The sequence below is a fragment of the Salvelinus fontinalis genome, chromosome 13 (genome assembly GCF_029448725.1).
Source record: "Salvelinus fontinalis isolate EN_2023a chromosome 13, ASM2944872v1, whole genome shotgun sequence".
NCBI classification, from domain to species: Eukaryota; Metazoa; Chordata; class Actinopteri; order Salmoniformes; family Salmonidae; genus Salvelinus; species Salvelinus fontinalis.
Window position 1 is genome coordinate 49143287 of NC_074677.1, and position 20279 is coordinate 49163565.

General features: G+C 46.1%; 1 protein-coding gene across 1 annotated transcript in view; it reads left to right on the top strand.

Moving 5' to 3' along the window:
* Positions 1–2026: 2026 nt before the first annotated feature.
* Positions 2027–20279, top strand: part of LOC129868853 (Kv channel-interacting protein 1-like) — a 54780-nt gene continuing 36527 nt past the window's right edge. The window contains exons 1-3 of the mRNA XM_055943166.1: positions 2027–2377; positions 2960–3056; positions 3198–3358. Of these exons, the coding sequence (XP_055799141.1) occupies positions 3271–3358 (88 nt within the window). The 5' untranslated portion in view covers positions 2027–2377; positions 2960–3056; positions 3198–3270. The remainder of the gene's footprint in view (positions 2378–2959; positions 3057–3197; positions 3359–20279) is intronic.

Genomic DNA, 20279 nt, shown 5'->3' on the forward strand with positions numbered 1-20279 from the left:
CCCCGCCAGTACCTTTCTGTGTGTTGTTTCCAGTCAGTGGTAGGTGGCTGTATACAGTGAGGTCCGGAATTATTGGATCGATTGATAAAGCTGATCAAAAAATATTTTATAAAATGAACAATACAAATACTGAGCTGAGCACGCCCCCATTCTCATCGACAGGGCTGTAGTGGAGCAGGTTGCAGCATCCACATCACCAACAAACTAGCTAACTAACATGCTCCAAAACATGGAAAGATTAAATTATATTATACTAATACAATTCCTCTGTAACGGCTGTCGTCTTCCTCGTCTGAGGAGGATAAGTTAGAAGGATCGGAGGACCAATGCGCAGGGTGGTAATTGTTCATCTTACTTTAATAAAGGTGAACACTCAAAATACAAAACAACAAAAGTGACAACCGAAACAGTTCTATCTGGTGCAGACACACAAAGACTGAAAACAACCACCCACAAAACCCAACACAAAACAGGCTACCTAAATATGGTTCCCAATCAGAGACAACATAAAACACCTGCCTCTGATTGAGAACCATATCAGGCCATACACAGAAATAGGAAAACATAGAAATATAAACATAGACTGCCCACCCCAACTCACGCCCTGACCATACTAAAGAAAGACAAAACAAAGGAAATAAAGGTCAGAACGTGACATCCTCAGAGAAAAATATTTTATTTAAGAAGTAAAAAATATATAGAGAGATCCCCTGTTTTCAATCATCCAGCACCCCTCCCCCTGCGAGGATAATGACACTGAGACTTTTTCGAAAATGGTTTATGAGATTGGAGAACACATTGGGAGGGATCTTAGACCATTCCTACATACAGAATCTGTCCAGATCGTTAATATGCTTTGTCAACGCTTATGGACTGCCCTCTTCAACTCAAACCACAGGTTTTCATTGGGGTTCAAGTCCGGAGACTGAGATGGCCATTGCAAAAAGTTGATTTTGTGTTCAAAGGCTTAGTGTCGTTATCCTCACAAGGGTAGAGTGCTGCTGTATTGAAAACAGGGGATCCAATCATTTTGACCCATATTACTTCTTAAATAAAATATATTTCTCGGATAAATTGTATTAAATATAATATTTAATTTATATTTCCATTTTTCGAACAGGGTACGGTAGTAGGTGCCAGGCGCACCGGTTTGTGTCAAGAACTGCAACGCTTCTGGGGTTTTCACGTGCAACAGTTTCCCATGTGTATCAAGAATAGTCCACCACCGAAAGGACATCCAGCCAACTTGAAACAACTGTGGGAGGCATTGGAATCAACATGGGCCAGCATTCCTGCTTTCATCACCTTGTAGTGTCCACACAATTCAATATTAAGAAGGCAATATTAGGAAGGTGTTCTTAATGTTTTATACACTCAGTGTAGCTAGTGTTCATATTTGAACAGCTTTAGTAATGACAAAATGAGATATGCCTTCTCGTGGGGATAATCCACTTTTCAAACTCACACCATTCCAGATAAGAATATCTCTATGGACCGAGCAAGGCCCAACACTAATCTGCACTTTAATTAGAACTATGAAAGGCTTTTTAGAAGCATATTTTCTCCTCTTTGCATACCTATTTCTCACCACTCCCCCTTCCATCCATCCATCCTCCATCCCTTCCTTCCACAGCCTCTTCGCACAATAATCCCAGTAATTTGCCCTACTACTGTCATCTCAGTGGCTTCCTCCTCTAGCAGTTACAATCCCTGTAGCTGGCTGGTGTATTAACCCAATGACGGCAAGCAATAATCAGTGGCTTAAGGCTCACTTAAAAAGGATGAAATTATATACATTAAAATAAAGAAAAGATAGATTAAAGGAAGGGGAAGAGAGAACCAAGGGATGTCAATTGTTGCCTCATCCTCATGTGGCTATGGGGGGGTAGGAAGAGGTAGGAAGAGTGTGAAGTAAGAAGAGTGTGTGAGACAGAAAATGAGAGAGAGACCAACAGAAAGATAGAGAGAGACAGAGCACATGTGCGAAAGGGGAGGAGAGAGAGCGAGGGAGCAAACAGCGGTGGAAGTGGGTGGCGTTCTCTGCTGCAGGGATCTGTCCAGGAGCAGAGCTAGACAGCGGCAATACACAGCAGTACAGAACCGAACAGAACAGTACAGCACAGACGCAGGGCTCCAGCTATAAGCGGCCCAGAGAGGACCAGGCAACAGAGAGAGAGAGAGGTTGAGAGAGAGGTATATAAAGATAGAGAACCCGCTGACCACAGAGACCTCAAGAGGAACACCCCAGAGACTGAGGGAGAGAGAGGGTTGATCAAAAAGACAGAAACACAGAGGGGAGGAGAGAGGAGAGAGGAGTGGACACGGCATCTACACGGACACAGAGAACTTTCTGCAGCGCACTGAGTTCTCTACGATGGTCTGCATTCTACGCCTTCCTGAGACACTCAATTATTAATCTTTCTCTTCTCATCTGATGTTGAAACACAACTTTTCCTTTTAAAAGTTTGAGAGATGGACGTCTGGGTATTTCTTACCTACCAACATATATTTGTTTCTTATACTGCTGGCTGTTTTTCTGTCTGTGCAACAGAACAGGCTTTGGATCTTACCTGTGTGCCTGAGTGTGAGTGAGTGGGTGGGTGTGTGAGTGTGTGAGTCGGTGTGTGAGTTGGTGAGTGTTAGTGAGAAAGTGGGTAACTGAGTGTTTGAGCGTATAAGTGATTGAGTGAGTGTTAGTGAGAAAGTGTGTAACTGAGTGTTTGAGCGTATAAGTGATTGAGTGAGTGTTAGTGAGAAAGTGTGTAACTGAGCGTTTGAGTGTATAAGTGATTGAGTGAGTGTTAGTGAGAAAGTGTGTAACTGAGCGTTTGAGTGTATAAGTGATTGAGTGAGTGTTAGTCTGAATGAGTGAAGAATTGAGTTTTGGATTCAATGTAAGAAAGGCCTGAAGACAGGTACTGTACCTCTAACTTACAGGCGGCTTCATCTTTCCTCACAGTTTTCCCCATGAGGATTCTCTAAATGGGACTTTGAAATCTCTTCTCTAAGGGCCTCATCAAGAAGATATGTGTTTTCACACTGGATCATTTTAAAGGGTACGTCTTTTGCGTGTACGGAGCCAGTGAAGGAGACATTTCTCCACCTTAGGCTCCTGTCAACTCTTTGAAGAAGGCATTCCTATCACATATAATGAACCTTTGAGAGACAATTTGTTCTACTCTTCTCTACCCCATCAGGAGTGGGTGAGGAGGACAGTGGCAGATCAGCTCCAGTGACGCTCCAGTGGCCACGTCGGCCTCCTCTGTCAGGATGGCTGGCTGTACCTGCCGCTGCAGACAGGGGGTGCTCAAGTTCATTCAGTCTCTACGCAGACTTGTCTCTGGTACACTTACCAAAGGTATTGCACCCGCCTCATCTAACACGCCTTTACATCCTCTGTTTTCTTTCAGTTCTCTTATTTTCCTTGGCATCCTCCTTTACTCTCCCGCCAGCTATGTACTGTAGATATGATATTGTAAATATTATGCGAGAAAGGAAGTAACTACGTCTGGTCATTTCCATGTAGAAGGACCCATGAGCACCAACATGTGAAGTTTATCGGAGCATATCAAATTGGGTGTCAAATGACAGCTAAGAGACTATATTTTCGAACATTTTAATTAAGGCATTTTTACCATTTTCAACCATTTTAAATTGTAAAAATGTAGAATAAGCAAAAGGCTTTGATTTCTTGTCAAAGACATTGAAAAGGAGGTTTTAGAAAACGGGAAAAAGTCGTATTACAAATACACTACCAGTCAAAAGTTTTGGACACACCTACTCATTCAAGGATTTTTCTTTATTTTACTATTTTCTACATTGTAGATTAATAGTGAAGACATTCAAACTATGAAAGAACACATATGGAATCATGTAGAAACCAAAAAAAAGTGTTAAGCAAATCAAAATATATTTTAGATTTTAGATTCTTCAAAGTAGCCACCCATTGCCTTTATGCCAGCTTTGCACACACATTCTCTCAACCAGCTTCACCTAGAATGCTTTTCCAACAGTCTTGAAGGAGTTCCCACACATGCTGAGCACTTGTTGGCTACTTTTACTTCACTCTGCAGTCCAACTCATCCCAAACCATCTCAATTGGGTTGAGGTTGGGAGATTGTGGAGGCCAGGTCATCTGATGCAGCACTCCATCACTCTCCTTCTTGGTCAAATAGCCCTTACACAGCCTGGATGTGTGTTTTAGTTCATTGTCCTGTTGAAAAACAATTGATAGTACCACTAAGTGCAAACCAGATGGGATGGCGGATTGCTGCAAAATGCTGTGGTAGCCATGCTGGTTAAGTGTGACTTGAATTCTAAATAAATCACTGACAGTGTCACCAGCAAAGCACCCCCACACCATCACACCTCCTCCTCCATGCTTCACGGTGGGAACCACACATGCGGAGACCTTTCACCTACTCTGCGTCTCACAAAGACATGGCGGTTGGAACCAAAAATCTAAAATTTGGACTCATCAGACCAAAGGACAGATTTCCACCGGTCTAATGTCCATTGCTCGTGTGTCTTGACCCAAGAAAGTCTCTTCTGATTATTGGTGTCCTTTAGTAGTGGTTTCATGGCAGCAATTCAACCATGTAGGCCTGATTCATGCAGTCTCCTCTGATTAGTTGATTTTGAGATGTCTGTTACTTGAACTCTGTGAAGCATTTATTTGGGCTGCAATTTCTGAGGCTGGTAACTCTAATGAACGTATCCTCAGCAGCAGAGGTAACTCTGGGTCTTCCTTTCCTGTGGCAGTCCTCATGACAGCCAGTTTCATCATAGCGCTTGATGGTTTTTGCGACTGCACTTGAAGAAACTTTCAAAGTTCTTGACATTTTCCGGATTGACTGACCTTCATGTCTTAAAGTAATGATGGACTGTTGTTTCTTTTTGCTTATTTGAGCTGTTCTTACAATAATATGGACTTGGTATTTTACCAAATAAGGCTATCTTCTGTATACCACCCCTACCTTGTCACAACACAACTGATTGGCTCAAATGTATTAAGAAGGAAAGAAATTCCAAAAATGTACTTTTAACAAGGCACACCTGTTAATTGAAATGTAACTACCTCATTCCAGATGACTACCTCATGAAGCTGGTTGAGAGAATGCCAAGAGTGTGCAAAGCTGTCATGAAGCAAAGGGTGGCTACTTTGAAGAATCTCAAATATAAAAAATACTTTGATTTGTTTAACACTTTTTTAGTTACTGCATGATTCCATGTGTTATTTCATAGATATGATGTAGAAAATAGTAAAATCACAAAACATGTTTGGGTCACCTGCTACTGTCCTACCGTACACTGGCATACTGTTCAGCTGATAACTGTTTTCTTTCTCTTTTGGTCGTCTGGTGGTCAAAGCAAGAGTATGAAAAGTCTGGACAACCCCTACCTCGCTCTCTCTCTTCTCTCTCCCTTCAGTTAATGTCCCCTCTCCCATCTCTTACTGACACCTACCCATGAGCCCCCTCTCTTTCCATTTACTTTAACCAGCATCCTCACCCACTGAGCACCGACCAACACGGGATGTCCATGGACGTTGAAAAGTAGTTGAAATTTGGGCAGTCCGCCCTGGCCTTGATTTCAACGTCCACAGACGTCGCTTTTTTGTCCGGTCCTTCATTTGGCCCAAACCAAATCTGAACCAAATATAGACGTCTGTATTTCACAAGTTAGGACAGCACAGTACAGTACTGTACAGTACATTAAAGTACATTGATGTGATGACATTTCAGTACAGTACAGAAAAGTAGAGTACAGTTCAGTACAGTACAGTCCTATACTGTACTGTACTGTACTGTTAATTAGAGTTTAATATAGTGGAGTAGAGTTCAGTACAGTACACAGCAGAGCACACTAGAGTTGAGTACACTATAAAGTACTGTTCTGTTCTGTACTGTACTGATCTCTACTGTGCTGTACTTTGATGTCCAAACTTGTGAAACACAGACATCTATGATTGGTTTAGATTTGGTCTGGTTGTTTGGTGGCAGAGCACTTTAAACTAAGAGCCAGTCTGTAGAATAATTTGCAAATTAGGATATTTTTATATTTCCACCTTTATGTACCTATTATACATCACCATGAAGAGAATGACATTCATATCCATAATTATGCATTTCTGTGTAGTACAGATCAGGGACCCATGATGAAATTATGTTACCGCAATTCTGTTGCCGGTTGTAAATCCACTTAATTCGGAGCAGACGTTTAAGAGAGTTTTTGGAAAACATGGTCACATAAAAAACTGAGGGAGATTTTACTGAAATTCTGTTACCAAAATGTGGATCTTCACAGTTTTTCCAGTGAATGTGTTTGTGCAAAATGTTCAGTGTAAATTGTTAAAAGTAGTCCTTGTGCATCGTTAAACTTTGAAATAAATGGGGTTTTTTTTGGCATACATTTTATGTAAAAATCTGGGTCTCAGGGCAATTCCATTATCGTCGAACTTCCTGCCTGTCTTTGCATAATATCCTCCATGGGGTTTGTCAACTTGCCTGTAGCACTATATCTATTACAGAGAGGTCATCTGAACTATAGGTCCATGTACATTTTGACATTAGCTAGGGTAACAGTGACATTAGCTAGGGTAACAGTGACATTAGCTAGGGTAACAGTGACATTAGCTAGGGTAACAGTGACATTAGCTAGGGTAACAGTGACATTAGCTAGGGTAACAGTGACATTAGCTAGGGTAACAGTGACATTAGCTAGGGTAACAGTGACATTAGCTAGGGTAACAGTGACATTAGCTAGGGTAACAGTGACATTAGCTAGGTGTTGGGTCAAGCCTGAGGCTGACAGTAGAGAACAGCAGTATCACATCAAACCATTGATGCCACTACATGACCACTCTGACTAATACAGCTCCTCTTATCACATACAGTCTATTGTCCATTTCATCTTCGTCTTTCTCACACTGCCCACTCTACCCGGTGTCCTCAAAGGACTAGGAGACTGGCTGTAGGCACGGCCTCAGGATCCTCAGAGGACTAGGACACTGGCTGTAGGCACGGCCTCAGGATCCTCAGAGGGCTAGGAGACTGGCTGTAGGCACGGCCTCAGGATCCTCAGAGGGCTAGGAGACTGGCTGTAGGCACGGCCTCAGGATCCTCAGAGGGCTAGGAGACTGGCTGTAGGCACGGCCTCAGGATCCTCAGAGGACTAGGACACTGGCTGTAGGCACGGCCTCAGGATCCTCAGAGGACTAGGACACTGGCTGTAGGCACAGTCTCAGGATCCTCAGAGGACTAGGAGACTGGCTGTAGGCACGGCCTCAGGATCCTCAGAGGACTAGGAGACTGGCTGTAGGCACGGCCTCAGGATCCTCAGAGGGCTAGGAGACTGGCTGTAGGCACGGCCTCAGGATCCTCAGAGGGCTAGGAGACTGGCTGTAGGCACGGCCTCAGGATCCTCAGAGGGCTAGGAGACTGGCTGTAGGCACAGTCTCAGGATCCTCAGAGGACTAGGAGACTGGCTGTAGGCACGGCCTCAGGATCCTCAGAGGACTAGGAGACTGGCTGTAGGCACGGCCTCAGGATCTTCAGCTTCAGTTTCTTCAACGAAGACTAATGAAGTCATTCAGCCTCTGGCAACTGGTCTGTGTTCTCAATGATCTCAGCGGCTGAATAAGGAGGAAACAACCTGTCCACTTTCTCTCTTACTCTGGGCTGGAACATCTACACTACAGACAATCCATTAGTGCCACATGAACCAGGCATTATTAGAAGGCAGTTCAATTAAAACCCAATTGTGAACCTTTCACTGAAGGGATGTCTAATCAAACGGGGGCCATCACGCTCTCCCAGAAGTTTGGTTGGTGTGTAAAACCCCTGAATTCAGATAAGCAAATAGGTGTGAGGGGTCCCCAGGAGGGATTTCTGGCAGAGCCTGATAAAACTCACTGGTAGTGTGTCAGGGATGAGCATTCCTTCTCTCTCTCTCTATGTGCCACGGTCGGTTACCATGTTGGTGTGTCTGTGTTGGATGGTGTTTTACGGTGAGCGAAAGCGAGGCTAGCTCTTATTTATCACCCTGGTTTACAGCTCTGTGTGACAGTAAGCTCTGGAAGATAATGAAAAAGTGCTTGACATTTTCAGAGAATGACAGTGCGATCAATCTGGCTGTTTTGGGAAGGGTACAGGTGTAAAAGCACTTCCCTCACGCGCTGGATAAAAGCATTGTGTGTGTGTGTGTGGGTGTGTTTCCCTGTGTTTGAGTCAGTGTGTGTGTTTGGATTCTAAACCTGAATTCATGCAGGACTAAGACTCTCCTCTCCCTGCCCTCTCCTTGAGGCTGAAGCTGCAAATGAAGTGTCAGTTTACAAAATGTTCCTGACTGCTTCCATTTCAAGGTTCTCTTCCTCTCCCTCTCTCTCCTTCCCACTAAGTACCATTACCTTGTTAACTGTATCCTCTGTCCTTTCATCCTCTCATTGCAAATATTCCACATCCAACCGAGATGATTCCTTCTTCTCTCGTTGGCACCACTGGAATATTCTGCTGCCAAATATTCTCCGGCAGAGTGTTATGTAAATGTAACATTAGATCCAACAAGCCTTTATTCAGGCCCACCACACGAGCACGCAACCCCCCCTTCTACCTCTTCTCTTTCCTCCCATAATGAGTAAATAATGAGTACATGATGATTATGTGTGTGTATATTTCTGTAGGTTTTTGTGTATTTCTGCAAGAGTGTCTGTAGGTGTATGCCTGGGATGCATCGTAACCTCAGGCAAGCAAGCAATGCTGATAGGAGGTATCTCAGGTCAGGTCCTATCTGCAGGCTGCATGGGCCTGGCTGGCGTGCCATGGGACTGCTGCTCTGCTACACCACTCATCCAGTCATCCACGCAGATACACTCAGAGAGAACATGGGAGAGATGGAGTGAAAGAAGGAGAGTGCCCTGCCTTCCTGGCCTCTCATGGACTGTATTTGGAATGCTATAAATGACTAATATTGGTGTGTGTGTGTGTGTGTGTGTGTGTGTGTGTGTGTGTGTGTGTGTGTGTGTGTGTGTGTGTGTGTGTGTGTGTGTGTGTGTGTGTGTGTGTGTGTGTGTGTGTGTGTGTGTGTGTGTGTGTGTGTGTGTGTGTGTGTGTGTGTGTGTGTGTGTGTGTGTGTGTGTGTGCGAGAGAGAGAGAGAGCCCTTTCTAATCACAGCAGGCCCTAAACAACAGTAAAGGTCCATGTTTTCTATTCAACATTTTGAGAGTTGTATGGACCATTAATTAAGGGCATGTTTTTTGTCTCCGTTTAAATGGCTGTATGATATGCAATATATACTGTATATTTTTTTTAACTTATTTGATCACTTAATTCTCTCCATGTACATTGTGAAGACAAGGTGTAACTATTTCCTGGAACATTATCCAGTGATTGCTGTTGTTCTATACCTTGTGTTTGGCGCATAACATCCCAGTCTCAAGGTGTTTGCATGAGCAAATGTGTCCATTGGACTGTGGCAGATCTGATTTGTTCAGGCATATCTAAACTGCTGAATTCATAAATAAATCAATCCCAAACGAATTACCATAGACGTGTGAGTGAGCTGTAGCAGTTACCATGGTAATGGTTAACAGTTCTTTTTTTGAAAGACCTTTCAGGGGTCTTGAGGGGGTAGCTTGAGGGGGAAGCTTGAGGGGGAAGCTTGAGGGAGTGAAGCGAGACATTGAAGTGAGAGTGAGACAAGAGAGGCGCCGCTGACTGCCCCGTCTGCCCAGTCACTCAGCTCTCTCCCAGAGGATTATGGGTGAAGTTGGGCTTCTCTTTTGAGAGACCAGAGGAGCACAAACTGAACACACACTCACACACTTGGACACAAACAGAGACAAAGACCCATTCTCTCATGAACATGCAAACACAACAAAGAGTCTTACACACTAATACACACAGACACACAGCAAGACACACACACACACAACGGTGTGTGTTGCGCACACACACTCACGGAAAAACCCACATGACACACTTCAAATGGGCCCACACACCTTGATACAGGCACATCTACGTTCCTATAAAGGTTACACGGTCTGATCACGCACATTGGCATACACTTGGGTGAGTTTAGTTAGAACATCTGGATTCAGGTCCCACTGGTTGGGGTGTGGGGCCACAGCAAGGTCATTTGTCCCCCTCCATTATATCCTAGCCCTGCCTCTTACACCCTGGCTAGACTGGCCACATTGCGTGCAAGAGCATTGCAAAATAAATGTATGCGTATATGTTATTCAATCATTTCATCCACACTGCTCGCGCACGTCAATGAGCGTCTGCGTTGCCGGATGCTAAAATAGAACTTATTTCTATTTGAGACGCTTGACACGCTGCAAGTCCCGCCTCTCCCATCTCCTTATTGGTTTTCACAAAGATACAAACCCACGTGGCTGCTTGAAAGATGAACAGGGATAGATTAATCAAAGACAACTAAATAACAACTCAAATCTGTGGATGAATCATTTTAATAGAGAAACACACAATTGTGTATGACTCCGGGTCAAAATTCCACAAAGAACCAGCTAGAAAGTGGACCATACTGTATGCATGTCAGATATAATAACAAAGCAATATTAATCTCAGGACAAACTAGCTAGCAACAGCTAGCTAGCTAAATATACATGAATGTTTCATGTGTGCTTCGACCTGCCCCAAAATTAATATAATTGATTCACAGTTGGTTTTGATATTTTAACTTGATGGTGTCTGGTGGGGATAGACAAAATCACATGTGCACAATGACGTACACGGAAGGTTGAACCAAGGTGTTAGGTATTTAATCCCCCCAGTTGCTCTCTGCAGCATCACTCTTCCCCCCTCACCATCATGACCATGCTCTCGCCCATCTACCACCGCAGGTACAGTGACATTATTTGACTCTTCATACACACCGTGACTCAACCTTTCTTTACAGTACATCCACCTGAACGCCCTGCTCCCTTAGATGTACACAGGCGATGCTCCTAAAGTCTGGCTGGAACACTTTCCTTTCTTCTCCTCCACTTTACACTCCTCTCTCTCTGTCTCTCTCTCTCTCTGTCACTCTCTCTCGCTCTCTCTCCGTGTGTGTGTAATGGTAGTAAATTGAAGCTGACAGTGTGCACGTCACCACTTTTAATTTTTAAATCCTTTCTCCTCCCTTTTTACGTAATCTCATTCCCTCTCAGTTTATTTATATATCTTGCCTCCTCTATCTCTCTCTCTTTCTCCCTCTCTCTCTCTCCCTCTCAAACACTGCCCTCGTTTCTATCTCTCTCCCTCTCAAACACTGCCCTCGTTTCTCTCTCTCTCCCTCTCAAACACTGCCCTCCTCTCTCTTTCTCCCTCTCAAACACTGCCCTCCTCTCTATCTCTCTCCCTCTCAAACACTGCCCTCCTCTCTCTTTCTCCCTCTCAAACACTGCCCTCCTCTCTCTCTCTCCCTCTCAAACACTGCCCTCCTCTCTCTCTCTCCCTCTCAAACACTGCCCTCGTTTCTATCTCTCTCCCTCTCAAACACTGCCCTCCTCTCTCTCTCTCCCTCTCAAACACTGCCCTCCTCTCTCTCTCTCCCTCTCAAACACTGCCCTCGTTTCTATCTCTCTCCCTTTCAAACACTGCCCTCGTTTCTATCTCTCTCCCTTTCAAACACTGCACTCCTCTCTCTCTCTCCCTCTCAAACACTGCCCTCGTTTCTATCTCTCTCCCTCTCAAACACTGCCCTCGTTTCTCTCTCTCTCCCTCTCAAACACTGCCCTCGTTTCTATCTCTCTCCCTCTCAAACACTGCCCTCCTCTCTATCTCTCTCCCTTTCAAACACTGCCCTCCTCTCTATCTCTCTCCCTCTCAAACACTGCCCTCCTCTCTATCTCTCTCCCTCTCAAACACTGCCCTCGTTTCTATCTCTCTCCCTCTCAAACACTGCCCTCCTCTCTATCTCTCTCCCTTTCAAACACTGCCCTCCTCTCTCTCTCTCCCTCTCAAACACTGCCCTCCTCTCTCTCTCTCCCTCTCAAACACTGCCCTCCTCTCTCTCTCTCCCTCTCAAACACTGCCCTCCTCTATCTCTCTCCCTCTCAAACACTGCCCTCCTCTCTCTCTCTCCCTCTCAAACACTGCCCTCCTCTCTCTCTCTCCCTCTCAAACACTGCCCTCCTCTCTATCTCTCTCCCTTTCAAACACTGCCCTCCTCTCTCTCTCTCCCTCTCAAACACTGCCCTCCTCTCTCTCTCTCCCTCTCAAACACTGCCCTCCTCTCTATCTCTCTCCCTCTCAAACACTGCCCTCGTTTCTATCTCTCTCCCTCTCAAACACTGCCCTCCTCTCTATCTCTCTCCCTCTCAAACACTGCCCTCGTTTCTATCTCTCTCCCTCTCAAACACTGCCCTCCTCTCTCTCTCTCCCTCTCAAACACTGCCCTCCTCTCTCTCTCTCCCTCTCAAACACTGCCCTCCTCTCTATCTCTCTCCCTCTCAAACACTGCCCTCGTTTCTATCTCTCTCCCTCTCAAACACTGCCCTCCTCTCTATCTCTCTCCCTCTCAAACACTGCCCTCGTTTCTATCTCTCTCCCTCTCAAACACTGCCCTCCTCTCTATCTCTCTCCCTCTCAAACACTGCCCTCATTTCTATCTCTCTGCCTCTCTAACACTACCCTCGTTTCTCTCTCTCTCCCTCTCAAACACTGCCCTCCTCTCTCTCTCTCCCTCTCAAACACTGCCCTCCTCTCTATCTCTCTCCCTCTCAAACACTGCCCTCCTCTCTGTCTCTCTCCCTCTCAAACACTGCCCTCGTTTCTATCTCTCTCCCTCTCAAACACTGCCCTCCTCTCTATCTCTCTCCCTCTCAAACACTGCCCTCCTCTCTCTCTCTCCCTCTCAAACACTGCCCTCCTCTCTCTCTCTCCCTCTCAAACACTGCCCTCGTTTCTATCTCTCTCCTATATATCTTGTTCTTACTCTCCGTCTTCTTTGGCCTGTCCTCATTTGCCATCAGTATGGTACTGTATATTATAGCACAGTTTGGTATAGTGTAGTATGGTGTGGTAAGGTACATCACAAATTGATATAGTATATAATGAAATAGAGAAAAAATCCATGCTTTATTTTTTACTATTTCAATCAACTTTAGTCTGGTATTCCATTCACTTATAAGGAAATGATATAGCCCTGGCTTGAAGTGGTGGTGAAAGGAAGACTACTGTAAAGATTGAAATTGTGTGCTATGCTGCCATCTGTTGGTCATGAATTTGCACCACAGCAACGTGTTACTACTGTAAGTGCGTGTTTTGTGTGTGCTCAGGTGTTTGTATGTGTTTTTGATGTGCTAAGTATGTATTCTTGATTGTAATACAACTCTTAGAATCTCAACAGCTTTGGTAGAGATAAATTGATCTGTTAGAGATGCAACTCTCAAATACAGAAAAAGAAACTCTGAGTTGACAAAATGTGAAGATAATGCTCTTTTGCTATTCTTTGGTGATCATCTCATTTCTATCTCATTTAACCACAGATGGAAATGTGCTCCTGCTGTATCAGGGGCCATGGAGAATGGCATTGAGTGAGAGACAATATTTGAAACAGAGTGAAACCAAACAGAATAGAATACGGAATAGGGGGTCATTTGAGTGTATGCTATAGGGTGAATGTATGCTATATATATATATATATATATATATATATAGAGAGAGAGAGAGAGAGAGAGAGAGAGAGAGAGAGGGAGAGAGAGAGAGAGAGAGAGAGAGAGAGAGAGAGAGAGAGAGAGAGAGAGAGAGAGAGAGAGAGAGAGAGAGAGAGAGAGAGAGAGAGAGAGAGAGAGAGAGAGAGAGAGAGAGAGAGAGAGAGAGAGAGAGAGAGAGAGAGAGAGAGAGAGAGAGAGAGAGAGAGAGAGAGAGAGAGAGAATGTAAATAAATGATAAGGAAAAGACAGGAAGGGGGAACATAGAGAGAGCGTCGGGCTACGGGTGAATATTTATGAATGGGGAGTGGAAGCCTAAGTGTACTGTCCCACTTCCTGTAGTATTTGACGATTAACCTCTCATTAAAGTGTTAAAATAAATTAAACCTCCCATTAAACCTCCCATTAAACCTCCCATTAAAGTGTTAAAATAAAGGTCAAATGAAATTAAATATGTAGAGGTCAAAGACTCAGGGGATCTTAGTCGATGTCTCAACAGTAGTACATCTGGATGCCTTGTAGAGGTCAAAGACTCAGGGGATCTTAGTCTATGTCTCAACAGTAGTACATCTGGATGCCTTGGTTCTTTTCTCTCATTCATCCACTCAGGTATTCATATCTGATATCACTATTTAATAGCTAGAATCATTCAGAAAGAGTCATGATCCAATAGTAGACTAGTAGAGAGCACCATCATTATAAACCAATTACAGACTCTCTCCTCTCCTCCTGACTCATCTCTGCTGGTTGGTTTCCCTGTCCTCTCTGTCAGGACCCAGTGTGAAGAGAGGGACAACGAGGGCAGAGCAGGAGGGGGAGAGATGTTAAGGGGAGAGCGACGGAGAGATGAAAGGATGAGAGTTCTTGTATGGACAGATTAAAGGGGGTTTAATGGAGGCCCAGAAGCACTAAGGCTTTGTTGCACATTTGGCCTCTGACAGTACCATCCACGTAGACAGGGAAGAAATGAAAACACTCATATTTCCTCCCTGATCTCTAACACTCCCTCCTCTCTTTGAGGCTATTTTCTCATCTAATCATCAGTTTCCTTATCCCCCTTTCTCAGTCTTTATCTCTTGCCCTCATTGAAATAGTCTCTACCAACTCATAACCTTTTCTCTCTCACAACATTACACCACCAAAAGTGAACAACAGACCTGGTCTCAAATGTTATTGGTTTTTCCTCCAAATAATCATTGTTCAGTGCGTTCAGGTGCACCCCAATCTCCCGTGTATTGTCCTGGTGTGTGGTCATCCCTCTGTTCTCACCGTAGGGGGACATCGAGTCAGTCATACAGATGGACACTCCTCATTTGACCCTCCTCCCAGGGGATTGTAATTAACTATCTCATTTCATCTCTGCTCCGCTCTCTCCTCGGTGGATGAGGGAAAGGAGGGTAGAGGAACTATTTCTGTGAAGACTTACAAATGAGCATGTGTGGAGACAAACGACAGGACATGGGCAGGAGCACTCAAGGATGTGTTGTTAATTCATCGGCTCACAACTTTTCATTATCACGTCACACTTTAGTTTGCTGCATTTGAATGAGCATGTTGTGTTTATTAATGCCGTTGACTTTTATGAATGACAGACAGACGACAGGAAGGGATGAAGGGTTCTCAAGAGGGAAACAGTGAAGAGAAACCCATTGATTTATCACAACAAAAATGTCCCCTTCAAGTCTTCAGGGATTGTGTGAGATAGAGGGTAATGAAGAACTGAGGCGAGAAGAACAAAATATGTAATCAAATGTCAAATGTCCCACTTAAATCACAATGTGTGACTTGGCCTGTGTGTGTAACTCCCTGTGGACTTGAGACACTTTTATCCATAACCTCCTCTCCTCACTCCCATCTCTCCCGCTTATCGCCGTGTGCAACACACGCAGCCCTCCAAATACACAAGATAGAAAGTAGAGGAGGAGGAACTAGAGAGGAGGATTCAGGGAGCAGAAAAACAAGTTCGGAGAGAGAGGGAGAGAGGAAGAGAGGGAGAGAGGAAGAGAGGGAGAGAGGAAGAGCGAAGATCACAGCATTTTGAAACAAAGACAATGGTTAACTGCAGAGAGAAGCACACACTGGTGTGAGAGAACAGCAGGGACTGAGACCCGCCTGTAGAGGTGTAGAGAACAGACGAACAGAGAGGAACTCAGAAAGACAGTGAAGGAGAGCGGTAGAGAAATCCAAAGTCTTGAGAAGAGGACCTAGACACTGAGATGGGGGTTGTGCTGGGGACTTTCTCTGTGCACACCAAACAGGTCGACTACAGAAGACGAGGTATGAGAACACCTGAAAATGTGTGTGTGTGTGTGTGTGTGTGTGTGTGTGTGTGTGTGTGTGTGTGTGTGTGTGTGTGTGTGTGTGTGTGTGTGTGTGTGTGTGTGTGTGTGTGTGTGCGTGCGTGCGTGCGTGCGTGCGTGCGTGCGTAGACACATGAGGAGTTCTAGACCAAGTCAATAGCACAGCACTCTCCAAGAGATGCATTTCAGAGTTTATTATAACCTGTTTACCTATTGATTGTTCATTGATTTTGTTTATGAGAATTCAGCACATCAGTCTGTAAACACATTACAACTGTGATGTGAGAGCACTGTTTGCATCTGTTTTAGAGGAGTTACTTTGTGTTAGTGTGTTTAACACCATAGGAGGCTGCTGTGGAGTACAGAGATGGTTACCAAACCAAGCATGTTTTAGGGCAGTTCATCTGACTGTGTGTGTGCACGTGTGTGTGTGCGCGTGTGTGTGTGATGTATGTTGTGGTGGCATTCCTGTATATTTTCCCTATGTTTTGGGCCATTGTCAAAGTGTTACAAAGTCTCTTCATGGCTACAATTGGCTGTTTTTAATGGAAAGAGAGGGAGTGAGACAGTGCCAGTAGAAAGCAGAGAAAGAGAGGTGACATGAGAGGTGGCTGTTAACATGAGATAAGAAGGGGAGATACACGATGAGAAGGGTGGGAGAGTCCGATGGTTACACATCCATGATTATTCATGCCTCGATGTTTAATTCATCGCTGCTGTATGTATGAATACACACTCACTCACTCACTCTCACACATGCACACACACACACACACACACACACACGCAGGCACACACAAACAGCCTCACATCACTTGCTCGGTTTGGTAACTAAGACACAACCTTTCAAGTGAAAGTGTGTGTATAACCTGTTCACCTTCAGATGGTTGTCTATACTACTCTACTGTATGAGGTGCAACAGATACACTGCCTGATCATCTATTTCTACTGGTCAAGCAACGGTGACATACAGGACGGTGTTAGGAATTAGTGGAGAAACATTGATCTATTGTCAATACTGAGATGAATACAAAGGGCATCTGACAGAGCCCAAGGATAGCCATAAAACCAACTGATTTCATGGGAATGCTGAATATAGTAGATATTGGCTATTGGACCGCTTCCTATCATAGTTGTCAACATCTCTTCCACAGGAATAGAATGCATCATATAACCGTTTGATGTAAATCTGCACTTCGTTGTTGCCCACTTACTCTCCCTCTTCTCCAAGCCTTCCAGTCTTTTTGCTATTTGAGAGAGAACAGAATTCCTTTCAAGTATGAAGAGAAAGTTGAAAGGGGTGTAGAAAAAAGAAATGGGATGCATTTTTAAACGATGGGAGACTTTTTTAGAACACAGACACACGCAGAGACACGCAGACACACACAGACACACGCAGAGACACGCAGAGACACGCAGACACACGCAGACACACGCAGAGACACGCAGACACACGCAGAGACATGCAGACACACGCAGACACACGCAGAGACACGCAGACACACGCAGAGACACGCAGACACACGCAGACACACGCAGACACACGCAGACACACGCAGAGACACGCAGAGACACGCAGAGACACGCAGAGACACGCAGACACACGCAGAGAAACGCAGAGACACGCAGACACACGCAGAGACGCGCAGAGACGCGCAGAGACGCGCAGAGACACGCAGACACACGCAGAGACACGCAGACACAAGCAGACGCACGCAGACACACGCAGAGACACGCAGAGACACGCAGAGACACGCAGAGACACGCAGACACATGCAGACACACGCAGACACATGCAGACACACGCAGACACATGGTGACACACGCAGACACACGCAGACACACGCAGACACATGCAGACACACGCAGACACAAGCAGAGACACGCAGACACACACTGACACACGCAGACACACGCAGACACACGCAGAGACACGCAGACACATGGTGACACACGCAGAGACACGCAGACACACGCAGACACATGGTGACACACGCAGAGACACGCAGACACACGCAGACACAAGCAGAGACACGCAGACACACACTGACACACGCAGACACACGCAGACACACGCAGAGACACGCAGAGACACGCAGACACACACTGACACACGCAGACACACGCAGACACACGCAGACACACGCAGAGACACGCAGACACACGCAGACACACGCAGACACACGCAGACACACGCAGACACACGCAGACACACGCAGACACACACTGACACACGCAGAGACACGCAGACACACGCAGACACACGCAGACACACACAGACACAAGCAGAGACACGCAGAGACACGCAGAGACACGCTGACACACGCTGACACACGCAGACACACGCAGAAACACGCAGACACACGCAGACACACGCAGAGACACGCAGAGACACGCAGAGACACGCAGACACACGCAGAGACACGCAGACATACGCAGACACACGCAGACACAAGCAGACACACGCAGACACACGCAGAGACACACTGACACAAACTGACACACGCAGACACACGCAGACACACGCAGACACACGCAGACACACGCAGAGACACGCAGAGACACGCAGACACACACAGACACACGCAGAGACACGCAGACACACGCTGACACACGCAGAGACACGCAGAGACACGCTGACACACGCTGACACACGCAGACACACGCAGAGACACGCAGACACACGCAGAGACACGCAGAGACACGCAGAGACACGCAGAGACACGCAGACACACGCAGAGACACGCAGACACACGCAGACACACGCAGACACACGCAGACACAAGCAGACACACACTGACACACGCAGACACACGCAGACACACACTGACACACGCAGACACACGCAGAGACACACTGACACACGCAGACACACGCAGAGACACGCAGACACACACAGAGACACGCAGAGACACGCAGACACACACAGAGACACGCAGACACATGCAGAGACACGCAGACACACGCTGACACACGCAGAGACACACTGACACACACTGACACACGCAGACACACGCAGAGACACGCAGAGACACGCAGAGACACGCAGACACACGCTGACACACGCAGACACACGCAGAGACACGCAGACACACGCAGACACAAGCAGACACACGCAGAGACACGCAGACACACGCAGACACACGCAGACACACGCAGACACACGCAGACACACGCAGACACACGCAGACACACGCAGACACAAGCAGACACACGCAGAGACACACTGACACACGCAGACACACGCAGACACACGCAGAGACACGCAGACACACACAGAGACACGCAGACACATGCAGAGACACGCAGACACACGCTGACACACGCAGAGACACACTGACACACACTGACACACGCAGACACACGCAGAGACACGCAGACACACGCAGAGACACGCAGAGACACGCAGACACACGCTGACACACGCAGACACACGCAGAGACACGCAGACACACGCAGACACACGCTGACACACGCAGAGACACGCTGACACACGCAGACACACGCAGACACACGCAGACACACGCAGCTTTCTGGTGGAAAATGTCCTGTCCTACTGTAACTCTCTCTGTATGTCTGTCAGTGTCTCAGTCTCTTCCACGGGCAGGAAGGAGATAGGGGTGCTGTTGAATGAGTCCTGGATCCTGTGTAGACTGGTTATGGTTGATGGCTGTTTCTGTGTATGCCTGGTTCAGATGAACTCTTACACTGTGGGGACTGCCTCTGATGGCCTGCTTCAGGAATAAATAAACCAGGTTGGTGTGGTGTGAGAGGACTGGCTATGAATGGAGTAGTAAGAAGCAGACACAGCTAACTCCGTATTGGCAGGCTCTGAATGTTCTAATATTTATCTTACACCTAATTCAAGCCCAGAGGGGATTCTGTCAGTCTGACTACTGAAACTCTCCCTATCCCTCTCTACTTCTCTTCTCTCCCTATCCCTCTCTACTTCTCTTCTCTCCCTATCCCTCTCTACTTCTCTTCTCTCCCTATCCCTCTCTACTTCTCTTCTCTCCCTATCCCCCTCTACTTCTCTTCTCTCCCTATCCCCCTCTACCTCTATTCTCTCCCTATCCCCCTCTACCTCTCTTCTCTCCCTATCCCCCTCTACCTCTCTTCTCTCCCTATCCCCCTCTACCTCTCTTCTCTCCCTATCTCCCCTACTTCTCTTCTCTCCCTATCCCCCTCTAATTCTCTTCTCTCCCTATCCCCCTCTAATTCTCTTCTCTCCCTATCCCCCTCTACTTCTCTTCTCTCCCGATCCCCCTCTACTTCTCTTCTCTCCCTATCCCCTCTACTTCTCTTCTCTCCCTATCACCCT